Here is a 16,518-nt window from a genome sequence, read left to right on the forward strand (position 1 = left end):
CTGCGTGCAGAAGCACATGGTTTGTGAGATGGCCACTTAAAACTCCTCCACGACACCACACACACACAACAGGCTCGGGTGCAAGTTTACACGGCGCGCCTGCAAAACCTGTGCACCACACACACGTAACCAAGCATGCAGGCATGCACGCACCCCCACGGAGAGTCATTTGTATCATGTCCATGTGTGCTATCTCCATACCTCTTCGTTTGCAGCAACTGCCAACAATTCATATATTGCAGCAACTATTGTCATGAAAGCAAATCACACAAAATGGTGTGAAAAAAGCAAAAAAATGCCTATTGGTGAAAAATATATACACTTAGTTATAAAAATCGCTAATTTGTTAAAATTTCAGATTTCCCTCCAGGTTTCGACAATTATTCAGGCCATGAGATCCGATTCTCAAATCTGATAAAATATTTTCATTATATACTTCAATTATTCCATGATAATAGATTGTGTTTCCAAGGCAAGGCATGTTTGAATCGACTGAATCAATGTGCTGGCTAAGACCTCTGTGAGGCGAAGTTAGGCTGATCAAGGATAAGCCTTTGATGAAGGTAAGCTTTTAATTATCTTCAAAAGGGATGTTTAAGTTTACCCAAACACCCAAATTTTTATTCATGCAGTTCCTTGGCGTTCTCTTTGTATGCATGCAGAGTTTGTGGAACCCAGGTTTCATGTTTTTGTCGTTCTGTGGGACACACACACACACACACACACACACACACACACACACACACACACACACACACACACACACACACACACACACACACACACACACACACACACACACACACACACACACACACACACACACACACATTAATACAAATGCATTGTATCCCTGGCAGGTCACCAATGAAATGGACAGCTTCTTAGAATGGCTCCAATCACAAGGCCTGAGAAAAGATACAGCTCAAGCAGTGATCAATAAGCTTGGAATTGAGAATCAGAAAGTTATTCGAGCTTGTATAGAGTCGGATTCCTTACAAACCGAGCTTCTCTCTCTCGCCAAAGAGAAATTTCCATTTGCAATGTATGCTGACTTCTGTAAATTTGTGAAATCTTTTTTGAAGCCACAAGTTATCCAACTTGCAGGCTCTTCTCTGTTGGGAAGTCTTTTCGTCAACTTGGAGACTGTTATTCGCGAACTTTCCAGTTTCTGCCAAAAGTTTCCATTGATGCATTCTCCTTCACCCTGCTTTGGATTTCAAAATGTGCAGTTGGAAAACGTTCATAGTTTCTGTGGAATCACGTTAAGTGATGAAAACAGTCTCCACCTTCAGGATGATCGATTAAAGCCCAAGTTTGGTATGTGACTTTTTTATATACCTCAGCATGCAAAGACATACCTTCATGATCTACCATTGACGTATACTTTTTGTAACTTATAGTATCTCTTGGAGCAATTTTGTGTTGGAGAGTTGACTCCCCGTTTTCTCCCTGTTCAACTGCACACTTAAGTTATCTGCCCACACACAGGAGGATGTTTGTTTACCTCTCATTAGGCATGGACCGGCTTTTCTTTGCTTGTTGTTTGAACAGCAAAATTCATCGCATAATTCTTCAGGTCTTAGAAATTTTTGGTTGAACATTGTGATGGTTTTTAGCACTGCCACCGATCAATTAAAATGCACATCACCCAGTGTAGTTAACACCATTCCAACTCTCAAGCATGGTGGCGCCAGCATCATGTTCCCGGGCTGCTTCTCATCAGCAGGTACTGACAAGCTTGTCAGGATAGAAGGGACAATGGACAGTGCAAATTACAGGATGATGCTTGATGAAAACCTGTTTGAGTCGGCCATTAATCTGAAACGGGATAGGAGATTCACATTTCAGCAGGGCAATGATCTGAAGCACAAAGCTAGAGCCATACTGGAGTGGCTAAATTGGAAGAAAATAAAATGTTATTGTGTGGCTCAGTCAAAGTTCTGACTTGATCATTTACGGCGAGACTTGAGGATTGCAGCCATTGGCGATCCCCATCTAACTTGGCAGAACTAGAGCAATTTTTGTCATGAAGAGTGGGTAAATATTTCACTATCTCACTCTACAAAGTTGGTGGAGACCTACCCAAAAAGAATCATCATGGTCATTGCTGCAAAAAGTGCTTCCACCAAGCACTGACCTTTTGGGCTGAATACTTTTGCAACCAGTAAATTTTGATTTGTATCAGTTTTTTGCAGGTATTACTGACATGTAACCTCCTTTCACTAGAATAGTGTTTATTTGATTTCTTCACTTATAAATAAAAAAGTTCATTTGGAAAAATTGTTTCTCCATAGTTCGTAACTCATCTAAATGTGGCAGTATTGGTCGGGGGTGAATACTTTTCCATGTCACTGCACCAAAAAGTGTTGTATTGTGCTTAGAAATGTCATTTGATTAATTTTCTGAAAGTCACATATTTTATATTGATATGAAAGTTGTTCCCAGTATTTTGGGAAAACAATTCCATTTTTACATCAGGTGGAAACTTTGTGACTCCATGTGATAGATTGGTTTGCATTACAATAGCGATTCCTCATCCATCCATCCTCTCCTTTGTCTTTAATCGTACATCCCCCATATACGAGGTCCATCTAAAAAGTAACGGGACTGAGCCACTTCCACAACGTGAATGAACAGGTTGGGTCACAGTCTTTCACAACATTCCAGCAATATATGTGATTGGTGATGGTTGATTGCGCTCATTGTGTGATTTTTTTTTAAAGGTCGTGCTTCACACGTTATCTAGTCTGAATCGTCGCGCTATGAGTTGTGAGCAGAGAGTCAATCTGAAGTGTCTTGCCAAGTTTGGCAAAACACCTTCCGAATCCTTCGCGATGCTGCAGCAAGTCTACAGGGAAGAAACGATGTCACGTACACGTGCATTTGAATGGCACAAGAGGTTCAAAGAGGGACGGGAGGAGAGTAGTAGATATATGGGGTTTCTAGTGCAGTCATTCAAATGAATGGGGTAAAAGGGAAAAACTCTCTGATTTAAGGTTAAAAAGCCCGAAACAGGAGTCTGATTTTCTCCCCATTTACCCCATGCAAATGAATGGTGGGGGGGGGGACTCTTATTTAACCCCTAAACCCGTAAACAGGAGACTGGGATAATACAAATGAATTGAAAAAAAACTCTGCCTCAAGACTCAAAAGCTCGAACCAGGAGTTTAATCTCTGCCCCTTCCCCTCCTCCACCATCCAACCCCCCAAATGTTAAATTGGGACTAACTTAAGGGGCTGACTTAAATTGTGATTTATAATTAAGATCTCTGTTCCATTGAGACACTGATTAAAACAACATTTCTTTTATCTTATCATTCCATTCAAAGAGTGAGCCAATCAATATTTGATCATATTCCACTTCAGGTAATAAATTAATTTTCCTATTACATTCATCACCATCGAGTATGTTCACAAATATTATTTTGGAACTTAGTTCTTGGTTTATGTATCTTTGTTGAGCAGAGATATAATGATAAACTTCTCTTAATGTTCTTGTTTGACCACCTCCTGAGCCACATATCATTTTGAGATTATAGTAAATTGTTTTTCCATTGTTTAATTGATAACCATCAAAGTTTTCAGTCCATTCAAGTATAATTTTTTTTTCTTTACATCCTCTAACCTATTTGTAATTAAATTTATCTGCTTATTTGTTTTATCTACTTTTGCCCCGGTTATTTCTTCAATAAGACTTATTTGATATTTCTCACATTCTTTATGTTTTCCATTTAATTACCAAGGTTGATTACATCTCCACTCTTTGGTTTGGTTATTGCTTGCTTCTATCATTTATAAATCAGTAAAAGACGGTAGTAGTCCCTCAGCACTTATACTTATAACCATAAGGGAGACTATCAATTCCATTCTCTAAAATATATCTTTTGTCATCAAAAGCTCCTCATGCTTTCTTATTTATTTCTTCCGTATATAATTTATGTTTATAACTTCTTATTTTATTCATTTTTCCATACTCTTCCTTCTTTCAGATTAAACAGTTGTAATAATGTTAAAAGTTTATTGTTTCATTTCTTATTTTTTTCTTTATTCCTTTTAACTTCTTTTTACACCTTTCACTATTATTGTCAATATATGTAAAAGCATAAGCCTTTGATCTTAATCCTATCAATTCACTCATAACCTTCCCACCCAATTCATCTTTAAACTTACCAATAACCTTTTTGTTATTTGCTGAAAACAACACATCACCAGGTTTATAATTACTTGTATTATATATATATATATATATATATATATATATATATATATATATATATATATATATATATATATCAATATTTTCAATCATATCCTCACATACATCTCCAGTCTTTATTTCTAATATAAAACTATCTGTATCCATATATAACAGACACATTATCCTTGTACTTTAATTTTAAATTATTATAGCAATAGTCATACATAAACAACTTTGACAAATCAAGAATTGATTTTCCTATATAAATAGGTTTATCCATTTCAATACTCTCTTTTTTTCAAATGAATAGCACAAAAGTTCTGTGAAAATACCTCCCTACACCCGTTCAAAACTTGGTTTGTTCATTAACTTTGAAGCCTGTTTCCAAGATGTAGCAAGTCTTATGTTTTCTCGATTCCTAACATTTTCCATAGTCTTTCCAAATACAACATTATTCATTGATTTATAAAAGTCCTTCTCAAAATCTGTTTCTGAGTTTTTTTCTACTTTTTGTATTAAAATCAATATAGTCCTTTAACCATGGACTTGTTTAAATTTCAAAATCCTATGAATTTTCCTCACTCTCAACCCAGCAGATAAATATTGTCTCAAGTTCCTTTGATGTAAAACATAACTTTCTTTATCATTTAATTTAGTAAGTAGTTTTTCTGAAGATTTACCCTTTTATATTAAATGAATGTTGGTAATCACTTAACCATTATTTTCTTGGACTTTCTTTATCGGAGGCATAGGGCAGGTCTTTATGTTTATTATGAAGTTCTTTCGGGTATTTTAAATCAACCTCAAAATAATATCCAACTTTAGCCTCATCCAATTCTTTTTGAGAAGAGATAACAATATCAAGTAAAACTTTTTCATAATGTTTTCCTTTAACCCATTTAAGTTTCCCACAAGGTAAAGATTGAGACATGGCACACCCATACAAATTGTTAGCATCATAATACATCAGGTAAGAGTTGTCCTCATTCTTATTATAATCAGGAAGATATTTGTTATTTGCTTCAGCATATCTCTTGGAACATACTTGAGATATTCCTCCTTTTTTAGCCTTCTCTATCATTAAAAGCATATCTAAATCACTGATCAATTCCAAATTTTGTTTTGTCATTTTTAACATAGCACTCCAAGCCAAACCCGGGGCTGTGTTATAGTGAGCGGGGTCTAATCCATAAGAATTTTTATTATGACAGACTTCTAAAAGTTTCAAACACATCACTTAATAACAGTACATCAGTTTTAAGATATAAATCATTATATTCCCCAAGATTCTTTATATTAAAGTTCTCCCAAACCTTTTTAGCTTGTGTATAATCTTCATCAGAATTATGAGTATTATTCAACTTACCATAGAAACTCTCCCTTGAAGGAAGTTGTGTTTCTTTAAACCTTTCAAATGAATCCATATAGTCATACGGATATATTCCCTTTTGTGATAGGAGATCAATCTCTTCTTGATTTGAGAAATATGATTTAAGACTCGGGAAGCTTTTAATATTTGAAGTTAAATCAGATAATGAATCTCCCATAAACTTGTATGTGTCAAGAAATCTGATATGGGTTATGGGGGATGTATAAATTGTTTTTGTGAATGAGATGTATTTTTGATCTGTTTGGAATGGCGAAAATATTTCTGAATGTCTTTGAAAGCTCATTTATAAATAGATGTGTGTCATAATGAGCATTGTTGTGAAGAAAGACAGGAATAAAATTTGGAGGCTTGTAATTAAGATTACAATGGGAATGAGCAGGACCTCTATATTTACCAGTAAGATGACAGTGATCCCTAACCTTGACCTCTCCTCAATTTCCTCATCACAAATATGACAGGAACTGTTCTCACTAAATTCCTTTTCCTCTTCCTTTGCAAATGACATTGGTTTATAGGTTTTCACCATTATTTCTCTTCGTCTTATACATACAAACTCCTCTGAGGCATCTTCCCCTCTATAAAGTTCTAACTTGTTGTATTCATCACCAACAGATGATTTGATATAATAACAGAAACCACAAGGAGTATATTTTTGGTTTGTATTTGTGTATGATTTATTTGGATTTGGAGAAACAGTGTCTATCTTTTCAAGGATACTTTCAGAATCAGCATACATCACAAATGGATGTTTTATAGATTTGTTAAAATCTTTGAATGATATGTTTGAACCTGCTTTTGGGAAATTGATTACAGTTGATATTTGATTACTACAATATTTCGAATGCTGATATAATCATTCTTTTGTGGAAAAGGAGTTGAGACCTCTTACAAGGATACGTTTTACATTTTCTCTTCTATATTTGTGATTTGGTTAATCTTGAGAAATTTTTGATGAAAGCATAATGTGATTTTTCCTCTGAAGTAAAGTGGAGAAGGTCAATGTGTGTTTTATCATTTTTATACTTGTTTGAAATTTTTAATATCTTAACTTTGTTTGTATCCGCTAATCCATATACATTAACAGATAGATTATTCATTTTCTCAAATTTAGGAATATCTCTCAATGACATTGGGAACTTTAAATCTTTAACATTTAATGTATTCTCATATTTCTTAAAATGTTTAACCCTTTCAGGATTCCATTGTGGAGGATGTAAGTGAGCAAGAACAGACCATAGAAAACAGTTATTATCTTTATTTTGAATATTAACAACCGCTTTCTTAAGTTTTATCTCTTTTGGTAAATCAATATAAGAAAAAGCTTGAAGAGGATCTGATTTTAAGATGTGTATATCTTATAAGATTATTTTTGTGAGTAAATCCACTACCTACTACAGTGTTATCAACACTCTGGATATCATCATAAACATCACATCTTACAAAATCTTGAAATGATGAGATATAGTGTGGGTTTGTCCTCATATTGGGAGTAGTTTCATCGTCTTGTCTTACCATTTTCAATTTTACTCCCATATAAAACTTAAAAGTTTTCATTTCACTTAATGTGTTTTTAATTTTAGTTTCAATACTTTCTTTAACCATTTCAACAGCTTCCGTAATTGAAGATGTTCCAGGGTCTTGAAAACGAAACAATCTTATTTTTATATGCCCTTTAAATGCCCCATCAGTGTTTTCAATGGAGAATTTAGCATCCCTTTTTTCATTGTTCTTGTGTTTGCGTGATTGAAGATGTCTATTATATTTCTTTGTAAGAATATCATCATCACATCTATCACAATGTTTTGTTTCTTGGTCAAGTGGAGATATTTGTCTGAAGAGATTGAATGTGTGTTTGTTGGTTTGAAGGTGCTTTTTATAATATTTATATTCATGATTACAAACATCGCAGTACGTTGTATTCACCATATTTATACAATAAAACTTTGCTCAATCTAAAATTTTCTTGATGAAAATTTTGTTTAATTTATAGGTGAATCTGAGCTTAAAACCATTTTATCCTGCAACTTTTTTCACTTCATAAATACAATGTTTCAAGACACAAAAGACAAGTTTCAATCAATCTCTTCATTTGTTAAAGATACTGAGATATATGTCAAGGATGTAAAATTGAACAAAGATAAATATAATAACTATTGGATAAAAACAATTATGGTGAATAATGAGTTCTTCAATTTCCTTCAGTGGAAGGGCTTTTAGTATATATGGAAGAAATCAATTAAAGTATCTCTAACAAAAGTTTCTCCTCTCCTTCTGGTAATATATTCAAAACTAGAAAAAGCAATGAAACAAGAAAAAGTATCAAAAATAAAAACCTTATGGATGAAGCTTTAGAAAGAAAAGATAAGACCATCTGTAATATGCAAGGATAAATTTGTATTTTTTTTCAACAACCCTAAAGATGTAAATCCTGATGAAATAAAGGATGTTAATATATCAGGTGAAATGACATTTCATTCATTAGTAGTTAAGGATCATTTTAAAATTACCTTTAATATTAAAAATGTAGTAGTTGAATCTGTTAATGAAAAAAAGTAGATAGATATAGATGGTAATGTTTTTTTTCTACGAATTAAATACGAGTCATTATTCAACTGAAGATTTTGAAGATTATTAGAGTGATGACAGTTATGATACTGAGAGTTTGCATTCAAACGAGAGTTATGATACTGAGAGTTTGTGTTCAAACGATAGTTATGAAAGTAGTTTTATAGGTCAGGTATGGGAGCATGTGCCAGAACAGCGTGTCGCTGCGTCCACTTTCCGCCGGTACTCCAGGGGCCTCCGTCTGGCTTTCCCCCAGGCAGATGCCAGGCCCATCCCCATCTCCTTGAGATGCTGGTCAACCTGCTGCAACCACGAGGCACGTGGTCGGCCCATTGGCCTCCTGCACTCACGAGACTCCCTCGCTGAGAGAATCTGGTGAGCAGGATCAGCATCAGTAAAACGAGCCACATGTCCATACAGCCGCAATTGACGCTCACGGACCATGCAGGTAGCAAATCTCATCCGAGTCTCTCTCAGCAACTGCTCTTGGGAAACACAAAATCTGACCAGCGATAGCCGAGGATTCTCCGAAGAGACCTGGTACCAAAGGAATTAAGTCTCTGTCTCAGATCCTTGGTCAGAGTCCAAGTCTCACATCCATAGAGCAAGACTGGAAGCACCAAGGACCTGAAGACTCGGACTTTCGTCCTCCCGCACAGGTACCGGCAGCGCCACACCCCATTATCCAGTGAATCCATGACTCCCCAGGCCTGACCCAGACGTCTCTTGACCTCTGACTCACAGCCAGCAGAGACATGAATATCACTGCCAAGGTAAGTGAATCTCTCCACGACCTCACCATCCTCACCACAAACAGACACAGACAGGACAGCAGCATCCAAGATGTCATTGAAAGCCTGGATCTTAGTTTTGACCCAAGAAACCTGTAATCACAGTGGCTCCGACTCCTCATTCAGCACCTTGAGGGCCTCCAAAAGGACATCTAAAGTCTCCGCAAATATGACTGCATCATCTGCGAAGTCAAGGTCCGAGATCTTAACATTCCCAAAGGAAGCACCGCAGCTTGATCTTTCCGACATCCTCCCTAAAATCCAGTCCATACAAGTGCTGAAAAGTGTGGGGGCCAGTACACTCCCCTGACGAACTCCAGTAACAACTGTAAATAAGTCAGAGATGGTACCACCACACTTCACAGCACTCTCAGTACCAGAGTAGAGTTCAGACATCAGATCGATCAGATTTGGTGGCACCCCACGAAGACCAAAAATCCTCCAGAGGGCATCCCGATTCGCTGAATCGAACGCTTTACAGAGATCGACATAGGCTGCAAGCAGCCCCTGCCGAAACTCTCGTCTGCGTTCGGTGAGGACACGAAGAGCAAGGATACGGTCAATCGTTGACCTCTTTGGTGTAAAGCCTGACTGCTCTGGATGCGGTGCTCAAGCAGATGGTGGCGAACCCCATCAATAATTATAATTATCCGAGCAAAGACCTTCCCCGGCACTGAGAGCAGCGTCACCCCTCTGTAGTTGTTGCAGTCTTGGCGATCACCCTTCCCTTTCCAGAGAGGGACAACAAGGCCCCTCTTCCAGTCAGTTGGGATGATGCCTGTGTTCCAGGCAGAGCAGAAAACTGCATGCAACGACACGAGTGCAGCATTTCCACCAGCCTTGAGAAGTTCAGCATGGATGCCACAGATCCCAGGAGATTTACCCCATTTCAACCGGTTCACCACAGCCTGTGTTTCCACAAGAAAAGGTGGACCACAGTTGATTGGAGGGTCAGCAACAGGGATTGTAACACCCTTGACGTCCAAATCGACAGCTGGGGGATCAGCCTGGTACAACCGCTCAAAGTAACTGGCCCAGCCGGCCTTCACTTCAGACTCCTCTGTCAAGAGCCTACCACTCTCTGCTCTAACTGCAGTGCTCTGAGGGATGGGCTTGGATGAACGCAATGCGTGAATTCCCCTGTAAGCGGGTCGAGAATCACCTGTCCACAGGTGATGCTCTACCCCCTCACAGATTCCTCGCACATAGGCCTCCTTGTCCACCCTTAGTGCATGTACAGTTTTACGCCTCAGCTCCCTGAACAGCCCAGTTCTGCCATTCAGCCTGGCCCTGTGACTCTGGTCAATGGTATCCAGTGTCCCTTGAGAGAGAAAATTCTTCTTTGCCCTGTGGTGAGTTCCAAGACATCCACCGGCAACATCGAGGACGGTGGTCTTGAAGGCACTCCACAACTCTTCAGGACCCCCAAAAGCACTCAGACACCCCAAATGTCCACTCAGCATGTTCGCAAACTCCTCAGATACTCTCTCATCCTTGAGCTTGCCAACATCCGGCCTAGGCTGGGATGGTACCAGTCTCCAGGATTTAAGGTGCAGCTTTAGATTTGCTACAACAAGCCGGTGGTCAGTATTGAGGAACTGAGCACTCCGGTCGATCCTGCACTTCTGGATCATCCTCCAGCGACCGTCAACGAGGACATGGTCAATCTCCTTTGCCACACCACCAGCGTTGGAATACCAAGTCCAGCGATGAGCTTGTGGGTGCTGAAACCGTGAACCAGCCACCCTAAGTCCATGACTTCTTGCAAAGTCAAGGAACTTAGTGCTATTCTGGTTCATAGTTCCTGACCCATGGGGACCAACACATGTCTCATAACCATCCCTATCAGTTGCAGTCGATGCATTGTAATCCCCCCAAGACTAGAAGTGTATCTCGTCTGGGGCACTGATCAACCACAGACTCGAGCGTGGCATAGAATGTGTCCTTCATGGTGAGGTCACTCGCCTCAGTCGGAGCATAGACAGAGACCAGGGAAATGACACCTAAGGAGTGACGAATCCTTAGTCTCATAATACGCTTGTTGACCGGTGTTACCTCAATTATAATTTGGGTCAGCTTATTGGATACAGCTACACCAACTCCTTGAGTATGGTAACCATCAGAACGACCAGACCAATAGTAGGTGTGACCAGCCACCATTATCTCACCGCAATCCGGTCTCCGAACCTCAGAGTGCTGCAATATCAATGTCCAAACGCTTGAGCTCAGATGCTAACAGAGACAGGTGATCATCCTCTCTTAAGGATAGGACATTCCAGACATCCACCCCAAGGGACCGCCTCAGGTTAACCCAAGGAGACCGCCGTCTGGTGGACGACACCTCAGCACCACTCCGACACACTCTCCCGCAATCTGACCCAGGGATGTTATCCCGTGGTTTCCCTCCTTTCATCAAAGATTGGGGGTCCCGAAGGCTTTGCCCCAATCCCGTCATCCATTGAGGTGCCCTGCGAAGGGAAGCTGCACAGAAGGTACTCCCATGGAGTGGGTTTTCAGATTTTTTTGCGTTTTTGTGCTTTGCGGAATGAAGGGTTTTACAGTGGCCGGAGTGCAAATCCTGCCACTAACCTCCTAATAAAAAGTAACCCAACTGCAGGAGGACGTCCGCAGACACAGTTGGGTACTAGATATGGATGGCCGTTGGCTCACAAGGAGCTCCTCCGCCCTTTGACAGGTTTTGTTTTTAATCCTGCTGGGTGTCCATATCCAAACACCCTCTTCACCAGAAAATCTGGTGGGGGAGACGGTTTAGTCGACGACAACCCGATCATGGAACAGTTTAGTACAGGTTTACTTGGTACCTGTAGCAGGTCACAGATCTAACCTGACCTGACAAAACCAACCTGACCTGATCTAACCTGACCTGACAAAAAGTTTTATAGATGATTCTGAAAGTATCGAAGATGGCACTGAAGATGAATTTCAGTTTAAGTAAAGTTTTACTTTATAAATATGCTAGATTTTGAGCCTGTTGACTTCCCTGATTCTCCATATGACAAATTTGAGAATTGTCCTGCATCTGATAGAGTGAGATTAAACACAGAGTCAAAAGCCTATAAACAATGTATATTCTGTGATTATCGTCTAATTAATGATAATAAAAATATAAAAAGAAATATAATTCTTTTAGATTTACACCAAAAATGAATTACTTTACAAGATTGATTAGAGAAATGAATGTAAAGTATGAGGGTGATCACACACCTTTCTTCACAATGGAAGAAACTGAACGTATTAGAGAAATGTTCAAAGGATTGTTGTTATATATTATTCACGATTGTCATTTTCAGGGAAATATCAACACAAGATATTATATAAATAAAATAATGGATTATCTTGAAATTAAACCCGAACTTTGGATAAAATATAGAGTTTCTAAAAAAGCCAATAATACATTAAATGACCTGTTTTCCAAATATATAAATGAGTGATTTTTTTTTTTGGCCATTTGGGAAAATAAGATAAAATTTAACAACCATAAAAATCTTCCAAATTCATTAAGATGTCTCGTAGTTGGTTCAAACGGATGTGGAAAAGCCTGCTTACTTTTAAAGATGCTCCTGACTCCCAACTTTTTAGATTATGATAATTTAATAATTTTCACAAAGTCGAGTTTTCAACCTGAGTATCAACGACTCTCACAAGGTTTTAAAGCTGGTCTTCAAAAATAAGATATAATCGGTTTATTTAAACATCAAAACAATCGAAATGATTATAACATTGAAGATATAATACAACTATTTTGTGATACACAGAGATATAAAAAGAAATCAAAACCGATAACTTGTATTCTTAGTGATAAAACGGATGATATACCATCTCCCCAAGATTTGGATAAATCAAAAAAGAACCTCGTTATCTTTGATGATTGTGTTAATGAGAGAAACCAAACGGTAATGGACAGCCACTACACAAGAGGGAGACATTCTTCTTGTAATTGTATTTACTGTATCTTAGTCAATCATACTTTCAACTTCCTCGTCATTCCATCAGAAACAATGCTAATGCTTTTATTTTATTCAAATTAAATTCAATAGATATAAACAATTTTTGGAGAGATAATTGTTCTACATTATGTAGTAAAAAGGAATTTGGGGAATACATGAATCACACGATTGAAAAATATAAATATATTGTTGTGAAACAAGATGAGATATTAAGGGATGTATTTTTTGTTTTATAAACAATTACAGAAATAAATGACAACTATTATTATAAATCTTGTGGGTAAATCTGCTTCTGGAAAAAACTTTCATAAATCAAGGTTCTTGTATAGTACAAATGAGAATATTGTAAATTTACTTAAAAAAACACCCTGTGATACGCATTGTATCAACAACAACTAGAGCAATAAGACCTGGAGAAGTAAAAGGTGAAGATTATCACTATATTTCAGTCGAGGAACATATGCGATTGAGGAATGAAGGTCAAATATTTGAGGAGGTTTCTCTTGGTACAACAAAATATTCACATTGTAAGAGTGAGTTAAAGAAACTAAAATCTGGTGGTCTTGGGATATTAGAAACTAATCCAGAAGGAATGAGACAAATTATTAAACATCTGAGTGGGGTTAAGATTTTATCATTCGGTTTTGATGTTGATGAAGAAACTCAACACAGACGTATGAAAAGCAGAGATGCAAGTATTAGTGAAAAAGAAATTACAACTCGCATTAATGTTAATAAAGAATTTGATGAAATATTTAAAGAAAAGGATTTATTTGAACACATCTACTTGGATGATGAAGAAAAGGAAAATTTCCCTGTTGATCTTTACAATTCATTCAATGATATTTTCCAATAAATAAATGGATGCGAAAGAAAAAGCAAGAAGATATAAGGAACATCAAGAGTTGGTTTCAAAAGTTGTAAAGCAACAGGAAGACATAAAGAAGAAACCCAGACAGAAACTAATGGGTGAAGAAGCATTTGAAAGAAAACAAGATAAAAAATTTTAACCACTTTTAAAACTTCCCAAGAAAAAATTATAGATGTTTCCACACTTCACACAATAGAATATACTCTTAAAAAACTTCAAATGTTAAAAGATTTCAGTCAAATGACAGAGGAAGAATTAGAGCATATAGGTATAGGAGAATTAGAATATGATGATGAAGGATTATTTCAACAACTGGAAGAGATTAATCAACCCCCTGATTATATTGTGAATGCTCTTCAAAATGATGAATATTCAACAGAATCAAAAACCAAAGCAGGACTCATTCCAACAGAACAACTAGCAATATTTCATCTTGTTCAAGATGGTACCACCATCTTTGTGGATGGTATTGATATTTAATGATGAATTAAGGTTCTTGAGTTCTGCTCAACCCCCTGTAAAATTAACCCCCAGATTAATGTTTCTTTTCACAAAAGATGGAAGCCAAGCTACAACTGTGAGGGATGAATCAAAGTATTTTGATAAACCATTGGATATGAAAAATAATGATGATATAGTATATATTGATCTGCTGGACTCTGTTAATTATAGGGTTAGTCTTTCTGGTAAAAGTAGGAAGAATGAGAAGGAGAAACACATTATTCAGGCTTTAAGTAGGCTTGGTTCAGGTGTTAGTTTTCTTCCAAATGACCCATCACAATTAGTTAATAGACTGTTATTGTTGTTAGGTAGTAAGAAGGCTGGAAATAACAATTGTTTAATGAAGCATCAGCCATTTTAGACCAGTTGATGAACATGAAAATAATTAATAAAAACCAATATAAAGACATTTTATCTCATATTAAATAAGATGAGAAGCACAATCCTTATTTCAACTTCACAACAAGCGACCACACATGTTCATTTCCATACCCACTACAACTTGACACAACAAAAGAATATGAGGCATCTTTATTGTCCATGGAAACTTATGATACCTTATTTAATATAACCGAGAAAAATGACAAGTTTAGTTATAATCCGGGAAGTGGATACAAAACAATAACAGTTTCACCCGGAGCATACGAGATTTCTCAAATATCTTCCGAAATTGTTCGTCTTATGAAAGAACAGGGTGATGAACCAAAAAATATTGTTATAGATATTCAAATACATACTTCAAAATCAACGATTAAACTTAAAAATAACTACAAGGTTGATTTCACAATTGATAATTCATTTAGAGAGTTATTGGGTTTCTCCTCAAAAAAGATTGAAACTAATGGGATGTTTTACAGTGATAATGTCATTAAAATATCCTCAGGAATAAATTCGGTATTAATTCACTTTGATTTGATTGATGGCACTTACAATGATGGAATAAGAACAAATACAATATTTTCATTTAGCGCCTCCTCAACCCCAATTGGTTATAAATTCAACATGGAACCAAAAAATTGGGTTTATCTCCCTGTGTCAGGAAAAACCATACACAGAGTAAATTTTAGGATAACCGACCAAGATAATCATATGATTTCTTTTAATGGAGAAGTTATATCCATCAGAATTGACGTACGTGAAGTTTTCCAATAAATAAATACGATGGTTATTGTGAGGAAACACGAGTTGGGAAAATATGAAATAATTACAGGGGATGGGATGTTCCTTTCCCCATACGACAAGGGTGAAGGTATGTATCTTGGTAAAGGATACTATAAAAATAAGAGACAAAGGGGTGTCTGACATCAATTTGGAAAAAAGAGGAGATGGGATAATTGATACTCTAATGGGTATCGGTTCAACTATTCTTAAACACAAAGACCTAATTGGTTCAACTGCTTCTGCTGTGGGAAATGTAGCAGGTGCTATAAAGAGCATAAAAGATGCCCAAAATGAATCTCATAAATTACAAGCAATTAAAGAAATCAAGAAAGGCAAAACTCGGTTGTCCCCCCAAGAACGACAGAAAATAATTCAAATACTTGGGTCAGGGTTTCAAAAGTTTTACCATCTTTTTTCCTAAATAAATACAAGTATGGAAGCAATTGATAGTATCTATGATTTGGATGATACTATTATCATCTCAAACTCCACTAAAAAAGATTACTTCAAGGTAAATGCAATAACTGGAATGCAAATGGTACAAAAAGTTTTTAAAAAAAATAATCAACAAACTAATTTGAATCTATCCGAAAGTTTCTTGTTGTGTAAATTTAAATTCACTAAGGCTGGGAATAACACAAACGCTACACTCATCAATGATTTCTTCTGGAAAATGTTGAATAGTGTTCGTTTGTACATTGGAACACAAGAAGTTGAAGTGGTTGATTACGTCTCTGCTGTATCTGAAATGATGAAATTTACACTGTATTCATTCAGTGATAGAATGTGAAAGGGAGCTGTCGAAGGTTTTATTCCTGATATGTCAACGGGAACAACCACAGACCCTGGATATACTCAAAGGAAAGGAAAGTATAATGATGATACAAAAGCAGTTATTAGTTTTACTATGGCAGTTCCCCTTAAAGGTATATTTGGATTTTGTGATCATGATAAAGTTCTGTATTGTCTTAAAATTAGATTTCAACTTCAAAGGAATGATAATGAAAATAGATTACTTTTTGGTGTTGCTAGTGCTTTTGGTTCCCAGAATAAATTTGTAATTGATGAAA

The 16,518-nt window shown here is 36.9% G+C and overlaps 1 protein-coding gene across 4 annotated transcripts in view; it reads left to right on the top strand.

Annotated features, from left to right (window-relative positions):
• Window positions 1–16,518, top strand: part of LOC147028126 (uncharacterized) — an 86,744-nt gene that overhangs the window by 42,973 nt on the left and 27,253 nt on the right. For 3 of the 4 annotated variants that reach the window (XM_085878233.1, XM_085878232.1, XM_085878231.1), the window contains one exon: window positions 861–1,320. The exons of the other annotated variant lie outside the window; for it this stretch is intronic. In XM_085878233.1, the coding sequence (XP_085734359.1) occupies window positions 873–1,320 (448 nt within the window). In that variant the 5' untranslated portion in view covers window positions 861–872. The remainder of the gene's footprint in view (window positions 1–860; window positions 1,321–16,518) is intronic. 4 annotated transcript variants of the gene reach the window in all.

The sequence above is a fragment of the Eptatretus burgeri genome, chromosome 4 (assembly GCF_056783735.1).
Source record: "Eptatretus burgeri isolate ZD-2024b chromosome 4, Ebu_testis_v1, whole genome shotgun sequence".
NCBI classification, from domain to species: Eukaryota; Metazoa; Chordata; class Myxini; order Myxiniformes; family Myxinidae; genus Eptatretus; species Eptatretus burgeri.